The sequence below is a fragment of the Cydia amplana genome, chromosome 13 (genome assembly GCF_948474715.1).
Source record: "Cydia amplana chromosome 13, ilCydAmpl1.1, whole genome shotgun sequence".
NCBI classification, from domain to species: Eukaryota; Metazoa; Arthropoda; class Insecta; order Lepidoptera; family Tortricidae; genus Cydia; species Cydia amplana.
In genome coordinates this window covers 9,812,392-9,830,381 of record NC_086081.1, presented here as the reverse complement: position 1 = coordinate 9,830,381, position 17,990 = coordinate 9,812,392, and the positions used below count along the sequence as shown (strand labels likewise).

At 36.9% G+C, this 17,990-nt stretch overlaps 1 protein-coding gene across 1 annotated transcript in view; it reads right to left on the bottom strand.

The window, feature by feature from the left end:
- Positions 1-17,990, bottom strand: part of LOC134653487 (apoptosis-stimulating of p53 protein 2) — a 93,157-nt gene that overhangs the window by 55,318 nt on the left and 19,849 nt on the right. The window contains exon 2 of the mRNA XM_063508857.1: positions 5,806-5,952. Coding sequence (XP_063364927.1) covers positions 5,806-5,952 — 147 coding nt within the window. The remainder of the gene's footprint in view (positions 1-5,805; positions 5,953-17,990) is intronic.

Sequence of the window (17,990 nt, the reverse complement as noted above, 5' to 3'; positions counted from 1 at the left end):
GAGAATGATAAAACTAAAAAAAATATATGATGTACATTACCATGTAAACTTCCACCGAAAATTGGTTTGAACGAGATCTAGTAAGTAGTTTTTTTTATACGTCATAAATCGCCTAAATACGGAACCCTTCATGGGCGAGTCCGACTCGCACTTGGCCGCTTTTTACATTAATGTTTTTGATGGAATCTCATCTCTTTTTGTAGGCAGTCCTTCTTTTCGGGTACTCATACCCATACTATGTATACACATATCATAACTAAACATATCTTTATTCATACTCACATCGTACATCGTAGTATACCTTTACTTTACCTACTATTTGTAGGAACTGCAACAGTAACTTTGTAATATAATATATTTATATGGGATTACAAACTTACTTATGCAGTTCTTAGATCTTTAAAACGTGACTGATATTGCAATATTTTTAGGTTTTCCCTTTATTTGGCCATTAAACCCTAACTATGTACTAAATTTCAGCTCTCTGAGTTTATGGGAAGTACTAGTTCCATGCTGATGATCATGAGTGAATGAGTGTCATAAATGCGAAACTTTGCTTTCGCTTATTATCATGCCGCGATCAGAAAGGGATTAGAAATAACAGATTTCCATACACTTACGTCAAAATCAATATGGATTGACAGCTATCTCAATCCCTTTCTAATCGCGATTCAGTAATAACTTCGGAACTAAATGACCTACAGACTTGAAATTTTGGATTTTAAGTATGTGATTATAGCTTACTGGATGACGAAAATTTCTGCGTTCTGGTCTTATCCAGAGGTTCTCAAATAGGGGCCTGAAAATGCGGCGAAATGGTTCCAGTAAAGGATGGTACGGCAGTGTTTGCTTCGCGCTCGACTTGGCGGGGGCACTGCCGTGCCCCCAGATTATGCTGCAGCGATCGACATTAAAATCAAAGTGATATGTTAAGTTTTAGTTGGTGGAAACCGTTTTCTGCCGAATGGAAATTGTATAAAAAAACCTTTTGTCAGTAGCTATATTTCCTTCTAAAATGGATTTAAAATAAAAAATAAAAGGACGTTTGCTTAGGCTTCTGAGTGTCGGAAACAAACATGGCAAAGGACTAAGAACGGACTCGTTATAGCTAAGATGAAGTTGCGGAACCGCCTACTTACCGCGCTTGTTTACAAATAAACAAAGTGAGGTTTGTTGTTGTTATAAAACAAACAAGGGGTTGTTTATTAAGTTCCAAGCAACTAGGTCGCAATAATCGGAGTGTTTGCACCATGTCGATACACAGCTGCTTCGTAATGAAACTTACCTACTAAATTCAGAGGTGGAAAACTTTCTGCTCTAGACTAGGAAAATAATGGAGCATTACGTATTCAAGCAGAAGGTTTATTACTTACACGTGTGGTAATTTCTTAAAGTGATTATCTATTACATTAATGGCTAGGTTCCTATTGCCACTAAAATATTCAATAAAAATGTTGTATGTAGCTCACTTTCAAAATAATAGCGTAGGCACAGAATAAATAATAGTACTAAGTACAGAAGACTCACTCTCTAACAAAACGCGTATGTTACGATCAGCACAGATATGGCCAACTAGGTAGCGACAGCGCCACGCGCGGCTTATGGCTTTCCTCAAAATTGGTGTGGAACGGATGTACTTTTAGCTACCTGTAGCAAAGCGACGAAATCGCGGAGTGAGCCACGCCTGGCGTAGGCAAATACATAAATACTCAAAAACATGTTTCATGTCCTTTTATTTGTTGTACAAGCAATCTAAAAATATTGTTCTATTTGCAAAACCTTGGCACGAGTTTGTGAAGTAAACGAAGCCAAACATGGAAATCTTTCACAATTACCCTATTATGTTATACATAAATTTTATTTAGCAAAATGCTTGTCAGAATTTCTCAAGATATTCTTAACTTCAACATCGGGCGAAACCTAATAAAATTTTCGTAAGTTTTGGAGTTCTATTTTTATTTGAATAAAAGAGAATATTGTTAGCTTTCCTGGCAATGTTTGTGGTTTACGCCATTCACGTGTACATTTTGAGCAACTTATTTTCCATACCTAAGTCATACCTATCTAAACAATATTTAAATCAGTAGACGCACTTCTTGCACACCCCACAATAATAAACAATCATTTTTTAGGGTTCCGTAGCCAAATGGCAAAAAATGGAACCCTTATAGATTCGTCATGTCTGTCTGTCTGTCCGTCTGTCTGTCCGTCCGTATGTCACAGCCACTTTTCTCCGAAACTATAAGAACTATACTGTTGAAACTTGGTAAGTAGATGTATTCTGTGAACCGCATTAAGATTTTCACACAAAAATAGAAAAAAAACAATAAATTTTTGGGGTTCCCCATACTTCGAACTGAAACTCAAAAATTTTTTTTTCATCAAACCCGTACGTGTGGGGTATCTATGGATAGGTCTTCAAAAATGATATTGAGGTTTCTAATATCATTTTTTTCTAAACTGAATAGTTTGCGCGAGAGACACTTCCAAAGTGGTAAAATGTGTGTCCCCCCCCCCCCCCTAACTTCTAAAATAAGAGAATGATAAAACTAAAAAAAATATATGATGTACATTACCATGTAAACTTCCACCGAAAATTGGTTTGAACGAGATCTAGCAAGTAGTTTTTTTTTAATACGTCATAAATCGCCTAAATACGGAACCCTTCATGGGCGAGTCCGACTCGCACTTGGCCGCTTTTTTTACATTAACTCCTCCTTAACAGTATATTTATTACTAGCGACCGACCCGCCCCGGCTTCGCACGGGTTCACAGATTATACATAAACCTTCGTCTTGAAAAACTCTATCTGTTAAAAAACCGCATCAAAATCCGTTGCGTAGTTTTAAAGATCTAAGCATAAATAGGGACAGATAGCGGGAAGCGACTTTGTTTTTATACTATGTAGTGATTGATGGATGTTTATCCTTCTGGATGTTCTGAATCTCGGATTATTATGTTTGAATTGAAGAAATAATTCACAAAACGCGCCTAAATTTTCCTTATCTTAATTAACGCCTAGCGCGTAAGCCTGGCCTGAGTACGAGCGAAAATACCTTGGCAACACGAAAGATCTCCGCCCATTATACACTAGGTCCCGGTTATTATCTTTAGTGTAGGTAGTACCTCTAATTTGAGCGGCGATGTATACTTGATGGCACACTTTACTTTATACTCGTTTCTTGCCGATGGCATAATTTAGATGCTCGTTCTTTTGGCGAGGCTCGTAGTGGAGATACCAGACAAAGTTGGTAGGTACAAGAACTAGAAACTCCTGTCAAAAGTGTTGGCAGTGAAGTTTTTAGCTACGAGTATTACATTATTAAAATTATTTTTGTAGTCTTTTTATCTCATTTATTAGTCTACTAGCAAACTAACATTCATTTAAATTGTCCTCTTCACAATTATATGTATTTCCAATGGCAATATTTATAAATTCTCTAATCACAACGCCACTTGTCATATCAATGGGTAGTATTTATCAACAAGTTAACCAGTAACTAAAGTCACGGGGTTAGTGACGGGATGGACACATAATTTTTATGGGAACAATTTTATAACGGAATTATTAAATTGAGATAACACAATTTTGAGAAATTGGAGTTTCTGATCAATGCTTCCAGAAGGTTGCCATTGTTACGACTTATGAGGAGCCAATGTTCGAATACACTAAATAAATGCCGCCTCGACTTTTCAAGGACTGCGATCTTATTAGAACCTACTCGGTATCTAAGTATAAATACGTTGATATCTTGTGGAATCTATTCGTTAATGGCGCTAAGCCCAGAATATTTTAAATGAACATTCGGAGTACTCTAAACACACGTGCACTTAATAAACCACTTTCCACGGGGATTTCATTAAAGCCAATTTGCTGCTCTTAATAATATCTTAGCTTACTTAGCTGTCTTAACCATATATCTACTGGGGCGAGGTTATATTAATATTTACATTCGCGGAATTTTGATATTTGCGGCACTGGTTTAAGTAGAATAAATACACAGGTATACTCTGCACGTTCGAAGCTAGCGAGCGATTATCTCGTCAGAGCGAGCACAGACTGCGCGAAACTTACTTCTAGATATTAAATATTTTGTGATTTTAATCCGTTTTACTCGTAGGGAAACGAATTGCAAATTGTACTAATGTTACACACGAAACAGTTTGCATTACATCCGTCTACGAGTATCCTGTAGGTATATTGTACATAATATAGAGGCCGTAACAAAACCTCATCTTGCAGTCGGTCTCGATTTCATTGTGCCGTACGTCTATGAACGATCTATGACGATATACTATATTCTCAATATTAAATATTACTAAAAGGAAAAATAATAATCAAAATCCTACGATATTATACTTCCAAAAGTACACGTGTGACAATACATTTTATGCTGCTCAAAAATGATAGAACATCTCTAATATTCATTGTTGGGATTATCCTAAACAATTCCATTAACTGTTCGTAATTAATAATGCATCCCACTTAAACCCAAAGCATAAAACGTATTTGTAAAGCCCAATCCTGGCTTTGGTGATTATAAACGTATGCTGCGCTAATACCTAGTGCGGGACTACCAACACTTGTGTACCATCGTCTCCACATAAAGCCACAAAATGTACTTATTCGCAAAGCTCTGGCAATCGTTAGCGCACCTAAATAACTTCACATTAGCCTCGTTAAGCACAAACTGTTCCATTCTACTTACATTGCTACAACTTGTGCGAATTTAAGCCACACATTAGCACATAAGACCTTGTAACGATGCCTCGAGATGAACTAAAATCGCATGCAGATTTGCATAGAAGCTCGGAAATACAATTTATGTGACGGTAACATATGTAATGTAATGAACCCTCAGAAAGATTCTTGTCTCAGAAGTACTCGTATTTGCAGTGTTTGGTGAAATTGTTTTGTTACCATCTCTTTAGCTTTAGCTTAGAATTATTTATAAAAGTTATTTTGGGACTGTGAAGCCGTATTGCCTGTGTTTTGCGATGTCGATCTCTTTCTGCGGTCGCAACGTCATGGCGCGTCGCCCAGTGTCAATAAGACAAAATGAACCTAGCGAGTTATGTGAGACCTAACCGGTAGTGGTGCCTGATGCTGCCGCGCCTCCTGCTGCTTCAGGTACCGCAGCCGCTGCTCCTTGGCGCAGAGCAGCTGGTGCTGCGTGTCGATCTGTTGCTGCTGTCGCAACGCCATGGCGCGCCGCTCAGTGTCAACAATACAAGATGAACCTAGCGAGTTATGTGAGACCTAACCGGTAGTGGTACCTGATGCTGCCGCGCCTCCTGCTGCTTCAGGTACCGCAGCCGCTGCTCCTTGGCGCAGAGCAGGTGGTGCTGCGTGTCGATCTGTTGCTGCTGTCGCAACGCCATGGCGCGCCGCCCAGTGTCAACAATACAAGATGAACCTAGCGAGATATGTGAGACCTAACCGGTAGTGGTACCTGATGCTGTCGCGCCTCCTGCTGCTTCAGGTACCGCAGCCGCTGCTCCTTGGCGCAGAGCAGCTGGTGCTGCGTGTCGATCTGTTGCTGCTGTCGCAAGGCCATGGCGCGCTGCCCAGTGTCAACAATACAAGATGAACCTAGCGAGTTATGTGAGACCTAACCGGTAGTGGTACCTGATGCTGCCGCGCCTCCTGCTGCTTCAGGTACCGCAGCCGCTGCTACTTGGCGCAGAGCAGCTGGTGCTGCGTGTCGATCTGTTGCTGCTGTCGCAACGCCATGGCGCGCCGCTCAGTGTCAACAATACAAGATGAACCTAGCGAGTTATGTGAGACCTAACCGGTAGTGGTACCTGATGCTGCCGCGCCTCCTGCTGCTTCAGGTACCGCAGCCGCTGCTCCTTGGCGCAGAGCAGCTGGTGCTGCGTGTCGATCTGTTGCTGCTGTCGCAACGCCATGGCGCGCAGCTCGCCCAGTGTCAACTCCACCCCTTCCCCCAGCTGTGGACAAACAGACAAATACCTATATTATTATTCTGGATTAATCAGTGCTGCTGATTTTAAATTTAAGTACACATGTGTATTGAAAAACATAGAGATAACTGCAGTTATAGATGTAAATGACCTCTGGGTCACAATCAAGACTAAGCTGACAAGAGTGGGGTTAACTTGGGGTTAACCGATTAAACCCGGAGTTACCCTGGATGGTGCAAGTGGCTCTAAGATGGTAGGCGTACAATTGTACTCCAGTAAATTGACAAGAGTAAGCAGCGGTGGCGCGGCACGGTGTGGTAGCAGTGACATTTGAGTACTGAGATATTTGAACTACATATTTGAAAGTGGTCGCTTATAAATACAAGTTCGCTTTTAAAGCTTTAAGTAAGCTTTAAGACATTTGCATTAGAAATAATATTGGGTTACATAATATATTCAATACGCGGCGAAAACACCCCACAGCAACTCAGTGTCAGTATTCCCATTCAGAATTTAATATCAATGATCGTCATTTTTACGTAGGTACATAAAATAAAATGACATAAAAAATACACAATTTTTGAGACTTCCAACAGTAACAAAACAAAAACAACGAGGTGAAAAATTTGATTGATATCAAGTCTGCTAAAATTTAAACCATTATAATATAAGTAGACGACGTGCAGTACTACGTATCACAAGTAATGTAATGCATGCACATTGAAGCCAAAATTCGCTACTTCAACGATAGTTTATTGAACACGAACATATTGAACATGGCACGGATTTCAGCGCGGGCTGTACACGGTTACCTAATATCCGCGTAAGCTTACAGGTACCATCACAGACAATTTAAGACATCCTCTAGACTGAGCATAGTAACGCTACCCCCTCTGCCACTATACTTCGTTTTTTTGCATTAGAAATAAGGTAAACAATCTTGATGTGTCTTTTAATTGAAAAACACATTTTAAAAATAAGTTACGGTAAATATGTAACAATTATGAATCTAATACGATCTTTTATAGTCTTCTGCTTTCATAAGTAATAGTTATTGATTTTTAAAAAGTGTTTTTAATTAAAAGACATGTCAAAATCGCTTACCTTCTTTCAAGTTCTTTCTAATGCTAAAAAAACGAACTATATATACGGTAGTTTTACTCTTCTTCTCAAATCTTATCTTCGAGTCAAAGTGTCAGAATCCCGTGCCGTGATTGGTCCGTGTCTTTGAACGGACCAATCACGGCACGGGATTCGCTCACCTCGTCCCCCCGCACCCCTGTATTTTTGGCAGCATCGGTTTCATGAAATAATTGCTTTAAACTCCGTCTAGAGGATTCCTAGTCTATGGGTACCATATAACTACCACATCCTAAGTAAGATTCGTGTATTGGGTTTTCGAAAAACACAAAAGCCTGTTAAAAATAATCGCCAAACACTTTTTCGTTCATATTGTTTGTGATTAGCCTTTCTTGAAATGACAATATATTATTCTAGAAATAGGTACTTAATAAAACATTTGGTATCAATTTGATGCGAAATGTGATGGAAGCAAATTGAAAAGCTGTTCCACTAGCTTCAGCCAAACATTGTTATCATAAAAATAATTGGGTTGTTCGCTTCAATAATGTCATAGGCGAACTTTGACAATTTTCCTCCAGGAGCTAACTTTCCTCGGGGATAAGACATATGCGATCGAGATATGAAGGTATAAATAATAGCGCCGAGATTCGACGGCACCCAATATCTTTTGGAGGAAGTAATAGAAAAATTGCGGTCAAATTAACCCAAGGTCTGGCGTTAAAATTTTAACCACCCAGCGTACCGTGAATTATGACTTAAATAAAAAATGGAAAAGGATTTCTTCTGCTATTACTTTATGATTACGCTTCTTAGTTCAATTTCTTGAATTACTTATCTTTGAAAATAAAGTAAGTACCTAATGGAAATTATTTAAACTACGTAAAATATTTGTGTACGTATTAATCCTGGAATAAATTCCTCGACGGACAAACCACCAATAAACGCAACGTTGTGTCTCGTCTATTTTGAATGGAATCTCGAGCTTGACATAGCATCCCAAACTAAACCCACAAAGCAACAGATATGTACAAGTTCTATAGCAGATCTGTTAATACCTCTGAATGAATGTGCCTCGAAATATGAGTGTCTAAAGGAGATAACTCGAGGCCAGTGGTCAGCCAGTTTATCCGGGGCAAGTGCCGCCGGACGATTGTTCCTGATCCTCTATGTAATTGCACTATATTCCCTCGTAGTTTAGTAAAGACTTTGTTGGATGTTTAGACAGAGTGCTCCGTCACTGTCATAAGATAGCGACTTATTTTTCGAAGAGGATGCTCGGCGAAATGAAGGATTACGCGAATCATCGGTTACTATATATAAGGTGCTAACAAATTAGTCACGGATATTTTAAGAGATAATACATTACATTAAAACAATTAACTTTTAACTGTAATTCAGGAACCTTTGTATATCATTTTTTTGTTTTCATTTACCGAACAAAAAAAATATTATAATTTATTTTTAAAATAATCACCCTATTATGTACCTGTCAAGATGTTTAACACTGTCTGTCATGTCACGTCAAAAGTTGTTTTTCTTAAATGTCATTATGCTTTGGCGGGAAAACTGTAGGTTATTAAATACTAGCATCTGCCCACGGCTCTGCCCGCGTGGAACAAAAAAACTGTCCCATGCGAACAAGTAGTGTGAAAAAAGTAGTGTGCTATCCCATACTAATAATCTCTGTGCCTAATTTCATCCAGCTCAGTTAAACTGTTTGGGCGTGACGTGATAGTGTAACAAACATCCATCCACTCATACAAACTTTCACATTTAATAATAATTAGGTTAGATATTTAACGAATGCTAACCAACCTAATTAACAAGTAATTTAAAAAGCAAGCACGGACATAAGAAAACTTTTATTAGCATAAACTGTTTATAAAAATTGTTGAAAATGGTGACCCTGGTTTTCAATGCACAATAGTGCTCGCTTTCGGATATTTTCATTAACACGCATTAAGATCTCTCTTTCCCTTTTCATAACCTCAAAGGCGTCGGTAATCCGTGTTTGTAATTCTTCTGACGTTCTGATTGTGTGCCCGTCGTTTCCATAAACCAAGTCTTTCGCTCGTCCCCATACGTGGAAATCAAGCGGTGTTAAATCTGGTGAGCGGGCTGGCCAGTTCACTGCACCTGCTTGAGCCCCACCCCGGCCAATCCATCGTAATTGGAATCGTTCCGTTAAGTACCTTCTTACGTTACGATCGTAATGGGCTGGGGCACCATCATGTTGAAAGTACATTCTCCTACGGAGATCGACTGGTACTTCATCTAGCAATTCTGGTAGGCCTTCTTGTAGGAATTGAAGATACGTCCTTCCATTGAGGCGGTTGAGAAAGACAGGGCCTAACAAATAATCGCCAAGTAATCCTGCCCACACGTTAACGCTGAAGCGAGTCTGAAAGTGGTCAGGACGTGCTAAATGGGGATTCTGTTCCGACCAAAAGTGTGCATTGTGAATGTTAAATAATCCCACCCTCGCAAATGTACACTCGTCGGTCCACAGTATGTTACGTCTGGCGTTTCTAATAAGCCACTGACTGAATAATACACGTGGTTCATAATCCTGTGGTTGCAGTTCTTGAACACGCGTGAAATGGTAAGGATGTTTTCCCTCACGTTTTAGAATTTTCCATACGTAGACGCCACTGACATTAAATACATTCGCTGCGTCCCTAGTACTGCTCATGGGATGGCGGTCAAAAAAATCCAATATTGCAACTTCTAGACGAACTGGGTACCTAGGCCTACCGGCTTCACCTATTGGCATGAGGTTTCCGGCAAGAAATCTTTGATGTGCCCGGTAGATAGTCTGAGGATTCACAATCGTATTGTGTCTTTGTGCATAAAGCCTTGAAGCTCCCGCCGCACTGTAGTTTGAGTCGCGATAACATCTTACCATGTTTAAGTACTCGTTTTGTGTGTAGCGGTATGGCATAGCGGTAATTAATTAAATTTCTTTGCAACCGACACAATCTGAGAGCAAATTGCATGACATTGACATTCAAGTATTTTATTTATCAACTTTAAGAGGCCGCTTGAATGATAGTTTAAAGAGGTTCTAGAATGTCTAAAGAGGTCTCATTTAATTATCTTATTAACAGGGTGTTTTAACGTAGCAAATTTGTTTCCTAGTTTTCTCCAAAAAAACATAACAAAACCAATGATGTTTCATACTTAAATGTACTCCGAGAACCGAGTACTATCAGCTGTAAAAATATCCGTGATTAATTTGTTAGCACCTTATATTTCGAGATATGTTCAAGGTTTCTTGCCCTCTCTGAACTTCATCATTTCCATTTGAGAGAACACAGACGGTTCAGGAAAAACTTTTACAATGTGTCTATCAACGCGAAAAATATTCAGGTAGAATTTACTCTCTCGCCTATTTGCCATTCGTCAGCGATAACCTAACTCTAAATCTATGCGAAAACTTCAACTATTCAATTTGCGCAACCTGGCAACAAAAGCCAACCGCGATGATACATACAAATGGAATGTCTTATTTCACCCCTACCAGCGGTTCGTATAAAATACTTGGATTATGGTATTTTCGGTCCTTTTTAGGAGGGCGTATCGGGAGAATTAAGGGCGGCAGCGGTCAGGATTTATACGTGCCTTGACACTTGTTGATAGCCGCGTCCGGCCAAAGTACCAAGATAAATAATACTGCGTTACTGTCGCACGCGCGGCGATAGAAATGATAATAGCTGTCGTTGATGTATGGAAATTGAAATGGGGCAGCGCGCGTGACTTTTGCCTGGGATAGATTTATTATGATTATATAGTTGGCAGGTCTCATACTCCTTTTTCTTTTATGTGAAACTAACAAAACCAGCAAAGGTATAGAGTATAGAGATATACCTAGTGTTACACTGTTCAATGTTTTTGGCTTGTTTTGTTGTTTCGCTTTCGTTCCGGCGGGCGAAGTGTTCGTAAAAAAGTAAATAGATTTACTCTACAGATTGACGTCAATAGATTGACGAGGCTTGTAAAAATAGGAAATGAAAACCATGAACAACAATGTACATATTGCTTGAATTCTGCGGAATAGTACAAAATGATTTATTTTCTTCCTACAGGTATTTGTTTATTGAGTTATTCATAAACAAAAACGGGATATTTAAGTTTCAATGGTTATAATATAAGGACGCTCGAGTAGCCGTAGTTGAATAGAGAAATAAATACGCGAATGAATTAAGTCGTACAAATGGCAAATAACGAACATAATTTCAAATTTGCATGCGATGAAAGCATTACGCGCAAGAGCGGAATCAAGGGAGTGTTTGAGACGCTGTTTTAGTCATTCATATCTTAATTAAATTTGCTAACTCTATAATGCAAGTTGGTACGGAGCGGAATGAACACGTTCAATGTAAGGTGTGTAAAGTATAGTTGTACGCAAAAGAGCATACACATACCTACTTTTGACGTCTACTGATACTTAAGGTACGATTTGAACAGAAGAAAATACTTGGACATTTCTGCAAATAACTTAAACACCAGGCGGTCTAGCATGAGTTGCGTACTCGCGCTCTCCATACATCTTGCGCGACTTCAAGTATGGAGTCGCGCGCGAGAACGCAACTCATGCTAGACCGCCTGATGGAACATTCCATACGATTATATTTTATACTTCAAAGATTACAACAAAATTGCTACCACAAATGTTAGTAGCCGTAAGTGAACTTCTATGTTCACTGCAGAACGATAGACGAGCATTTCCATAAACATGAATATTGTATGAACATACAGAACACTAATGATATTTTTGTGTAGTATAGTATAAAAATGGAACGTGTTGGATGTTGCTCAAATGTGGGCATCGACTGAGCATACATTTTAATAATTCCGGCATGAAATGTTAATGAAATGAAAGGATTTGCGTGGGTTCGATAGCTCGGTACTTTGTTTTGATTCGAGTGAAATCCCTTTTATGGAGTTAGCTCAAACACATCCTTACATAACCATTAGACTTAAAATACATTTTATGTACGTAAAACGCCGACGTTTTCAAACCTATGTTGGGGTCGAACCACGGATAGTTTTACTTACTCGTGGTGCAACCAGTTGGACATAGCGGTTGGACCACGGGTCGGGAGCGGGAAATACGATAGTAGGTAAAAATATATATTTAAAAGAAATCTATTCTGTAATTGCACTCCCACTTTTATCAAGCAAGGAAGTACCTGTATTTTTATTTAATTAGCCGTCGTATAGGCTACTGCAGTCTCTCTGGACTCTCGAGTGAATAAAAAACGAGCAATCGCCTATGTTCTATGAATTTCCTTCATTAAACTTACCAAGTTTCTTTTTGAAAATTAAATTCAGTATTGTCAATTTACTGTGTTTTGTGGCTCAGATTGTTAATGTACGAATACTCTAAATTGAAACTTTCTCGTTCGCCCAAAAAGCTAACATTAGTAATTGATTGTTAACAAAAATACCGTCCAAAAGTTGTACAAAAATGTTTTTCTTGTTTTTTTCTGAATCAATAATGAGAATGATTTTCTCAGTAATGAGAGTAAAGCTGAATTGAAAGAAACAATCACAATCTTTTTGTAAGTGATACCTCATTATATCCTAATTTCAAAGAAATATAAAAATAATTTCTCAAATTGTAACAAAACGAAATGAAGCAATGTCGGTAGCAATATTGCCTGTATAGGTACGTAACAGCACGTCTTTACTCTAAATTAGTTTGCATAAGTTAGTCAGTTGGCAAAACATACAATTCAAGTTGAAACTAATGTTAATACTGTGACATTAACGAAGTGCGGATTAGTTTGCGAGTAGTTGAAATAGTTGAATCGTATGCGCAGGAAGCAGACCAAATAAACGGTGCTTGAATAAGGTTAAGTATACACACGAATCACTGTAATCATTAAAGGACATTTAGTGCAGTGCTAACTAAATAACTGCGACCTTCACTGAAACCAACTGATACTATAAACTGCGACCATTACAGAAACGAACTGCGGCTGAGGCTGGTTGCCGTGGGTTAGGTTTTAGGTTAGGTTAGAACTTCGACCTTCACAGAAACCAATTGCTACTAGAAAAATCTTATAATAGTAGCGGTAAATTGAAAAATGTATCTGATTAAAATTAGTGTTACTTTAGCAATTTTACTATCAAATTAAATTCATTTGATTAATAATCATTAACGCAATAAAGGGTAGGAAAAATATACAGGGATTAGGTTATTAATGTATAGCCCATCACGTGACGAAGCCATTAAGCATGAGTACCGTGAAGAACACTATAAGTATTCCGAATAACGAAAGCAAACGCGCACAAATGACATCCGCACCACGGTACTGTCGGAGATTTTCCAAGCGTCATAATACATTTTTGTACAGCCCCTTCACACGGCTTTTGCTAGGGTTGTCAGTATAATATAGTCAAGCATCACGTTTAAATATATCTATGTAATCAGCAAAAGTTAACGATTTTGGCAGTTCCGATGATGTGGATGTGAATGGTGATATATGATGTTAATTAAACCAAAACCAGAAAAATGGTAAAACTGAAGTGAAGATTTTAATAATTTGTATGTTACTTTTGAAGTCGCCTTTTGTAGGCTGAGTTTTGTGTAAAGCAGATGATTGAATAAAGGTAATCCGTTATTTTTTATTCAGTCATTGACTTTCATAGACAGACAGGTCCTTAATAGACAGTAGCAAATATTTATTTATTTAAACCTTTGGGAAACAAACGAATACGAATATATATGTAGTCGTTGTAGTTGTTTTAGTTTTTTTTCACATACCCTTTAGTTCACAGTAGAACCAGCGACGTGGCAACCCTAACCGCGATGTCAAAGGCTGGCCCTCGGAATTAATTACTGACGCCGGGTAAAACTTGCCTCTACCGTCTACTTTATCCTACAGTTGGAAAATACCTCTTCAACACATAAGACAGCGTGTCAGCGTGTTGAGAATGCATTTAAATAATTTGTAAGTTAACACAAAATAAAACGGTACATTCGTACATACTCGTATTTTAGTAATCGACTAAAATTAAGGTTAGTTATCCTACTTTGTATAGCTATTGTTAATAAAAATGTAGAGTTTGGAGTAGGGTTTGCAATCCGGATCCGAAATGTATGCAATTATCCGGATCCGGATCCGCGGATCTTCCCATACATTTCGGATCCGTCGTGCAAACCCTACTTTGGAGTAATTTCCTTTGTCAGGGAGAGATTGTTAATGGAATAGTATTTTACAATGGAATTGTATAGTATGTGTCATTCATGACTTACACCCATTTTATAGCAGTTCATATCTACTCACATTAGTAAACAAGTTTTTTGGGAAATCTTCAATGGATATTAAATTAACAAGTCTGATTATTTAAATTGAACATTACATTCGTTTAGATAGTATAAAATGGACAGTTTATGCAGCCAGAAATTCAAGACTAGTTGATAAACCTTAGATGCGAAAAAACAACAAGCAAAACAAAATAGGCACTAACAAACCACGCAGACCAAAGTGAGACAAAGTTCAGAAGGGTCAAGATAACTACAATATGTTTAATGAAGGCTTATAATTATGATGAGAGATACATACAATAGAATTTATCAGCAAGACTATTCGGTTCAAGAGAATAGTTCCCAGTATATCTCCCGCTTAGTCCACGAAAGCCAAACTTGATTAATGATTCGCCCGCTCCATAAACGACCGGTTCAACTCCCAAAATGAACCCCATCTGACAAATCACACTTTAGATACGATGATTAAATACAACATCACTCTACTTCGACACACTGCGGATGCAATATTCATATTATCATTCATGTTATATGTGCTTTATGTCTATAATCATGGAAAATCTGTGGAATAACGATAAACAATCAACAAGAGTAACGTCTTTTTAATAACAAATCCATCACGATCGGTATTATAATATAAAAATATTAAAGTAATTCACAAAAACCTACCTTTAAAGCTACATATGCCGCATTTCATAAAGTGAGTGATTTCGCCGTAAACAAGATTGTATGCTATGATTCATTTTTACGAATGATACATGTATGCAATACGCATTTCCACAATTCATACCAGTCGCAAATGTCATCTGTACGGATTTGAAGAATCAACTCCGTGGAGTACACATTATATCGAAATATACAAAATCCTTCGATTATATTATTAACATTTACAATCCATATATTATTAATTAAATCGGCATGAACGCGCTACTTACTTTGCGTAAGTTATTAATTGGAATGATATAGCAATATCAATAAATAGAAATAGAAAACGAAAAACTTTATTTGGTGTAAAACATAAAACTTAACCTTATAATACATCTTATTCTATAGGTAATATATTTTAACACCAAAATGGATGCCACTCAGCATATGCCGAGGGCTGGTTATTTACCACAGATCCAGAGTTAATATTAAAAGGTCAATTAATGTTGTGCGTGACATAATGGAGATAATATTTGTTGTTAATTAAATGTTATCATCCTATTTAACATAACTTCATTTTTCATTTCATTTATTGAATTAAAGTATGTATTTATTACATTGTTATTTTACGTTGCATTGTTTACACATTCAATTAATTCGAGTTGATTAACAAACCACAAGTATTGTTACAATAATTCAGCCATAAAGTCATGAATATTTGCAACATATTATTAATGTACAGCCATCAAATGATTAATCAATAATGATTACCTACTTATTATTTCTGTATACAATTTAATCCCACATTTCCCACTACCTTCATAAAGTAACGATTAACATTATCACTTCACTTTTTACTCGATTTAACCAAACCTAATACGGATAAGAATTAATCACCCCATTAAAAACCTGCGTTCGTTTTGTCTTATCAATTGAATTTGAAACCAGAATGTCGCATTGACTATAAGCCAGTACATTCATAACCTGTTTAACTTCTAAGTACTGTGAAACCTGAAGAACATAGGTAGGTACTAGACTTTACTATCAGCCATATCTTTGCGTTACATCCTTGCCTTTTATTACTATCTACCCAAGGTTCAAGGTTGCATGGCAAGTTTGCATGGTGTATGTACGCTTAACACGCTCCATTGGGCTCATGCATTTATTTATTAGTTGCAAATGTTGCAATCTTGTGGAAGTACATTTTAGATACATATAACAAGGGGTAATTGCGCGTGTGAAGGCAAAGACACTTAAGTTAAGAACTCGACCTTTAATTAAGAAAAAAGATAGGGTTGTTAAATATTGACTATAATTTTTGCAGTAATATTCTAATAATCAGGCCTCGGAGTTTTTTTAGCACGGTAAGACTAAGGAGAGCTATGGAGTCTTTGTTAACATTAAAATTAAGTTCATACTCATACTCATCCTCATTAATTAAGTACAAGTAAATTATGTACAGCTCTAGACCTAATAAATATCAGCGATCATCACAATAACGAAATACGTAACTATATATTCATGACATAATGTGACATCTGATTTACTCATACACATATTTAGGTAAAGAGGTTTAATCATAAGTGGCCTATCACTTAAAAAAGTACTTAAGACATGCAACCTATGATTATAAACATTGGTAATACGTATTCGACATATTAAAACGATATTCCATAGATATTAAAACTGTTTATTATTCATTAAGGTTGATATAGAGCTACAATATTTTAGAATAGTTATGCGTTACTCTTCCTTACGTCTACAAAACAGTTCGTTCACACATAATGGGCAGTATAAACGTCGTAAGTCGCATTCATGGGCATCATTTTCAAGACACCAATATCAATATCTTAACAGTAATTATAGTATGTAGGTACGTTAAGTACTTAAATAAAATATTGGAGCGATGACACTGCAATATGGGTAATATAATAATATTAACATACACATATACATATTATATTATTGGGCATCATTTTCAAGACACCAATATCCTTATCTTAACAGTAATTATAGTATGTAGGTACGTTAAGTACTTAAATAAAATATTGGAGCGATGACACTGCAATATGGGTAATATAATAATATTAACATACACATATTATTTATTATACACATATACATATTATTACTTTTTTATAATATAACATTTAATTAAATATATGTAAACAGAATTAATTACATATAAGTAGTCTAAGTATTTATAAAACGATTCGGACGAACTTAATTAATGAGGATGAGTATGAGTATGAATTTAATTTTAATGTTAACAAAGACTCCATAGCTCTCCTTAGTCTTACCGTGCTAAAAAAACTCCGAGGCCTGCTAATAATTCAACTTTACTAAAAATAGACCTATTCGAAAAAAGTTTTCAGTCGTCGCGCAAGTCAGCAAACATCTTCAAATTTACGACTCGACTGTCTTTGAGGTAATTAAAAGTTCTTGAGTAGAAGAAGTGTTGAACAATATCGCAAAATTTAGTCACACATGTCATATTACAACATATAGTTATAGTATATGTCCTATGAAAGTTAGTCATCTCTCTTTGCCAAGTACCTACCGATACTGACCATAACAATTTTCTATAATACATATTTTCTGTAAATTCAAAGGGATATTGTATAAACAATCCTAAGCACGAGATTTTCTGTCTTGTGACTTTTTATATATCCAGCGTAGGGGCGATAAATATCTCCCCGATAGAACTAGTTTCAGTTGTATTCATCCTATTGAACGGAAGGTAAAAGTGAGAAAAGGAATCCCTTCGTGTAATTCAACATTTTGCTCTTACTGATTTTGCGGGTTAACCTTTATCACTGGAACCGTATGGATAAGGGAATTCTGTTAATTTTGACAGCTAAAATTTCATGGGATTAGCCAAATGTACTTCCAATATTATGATTTTTATAGTGTAGATTTTCTATATATATATAGATTTTATGAACGATGGTAAAATCGTTTTTGTTACCTATATTAAGTCTACTGTATTCTTTATTGTACAGCTTTTCAAAAACTTAGCTTTAATAAGTAGCATTTGTTTATGGATGTTTAATGTCACATT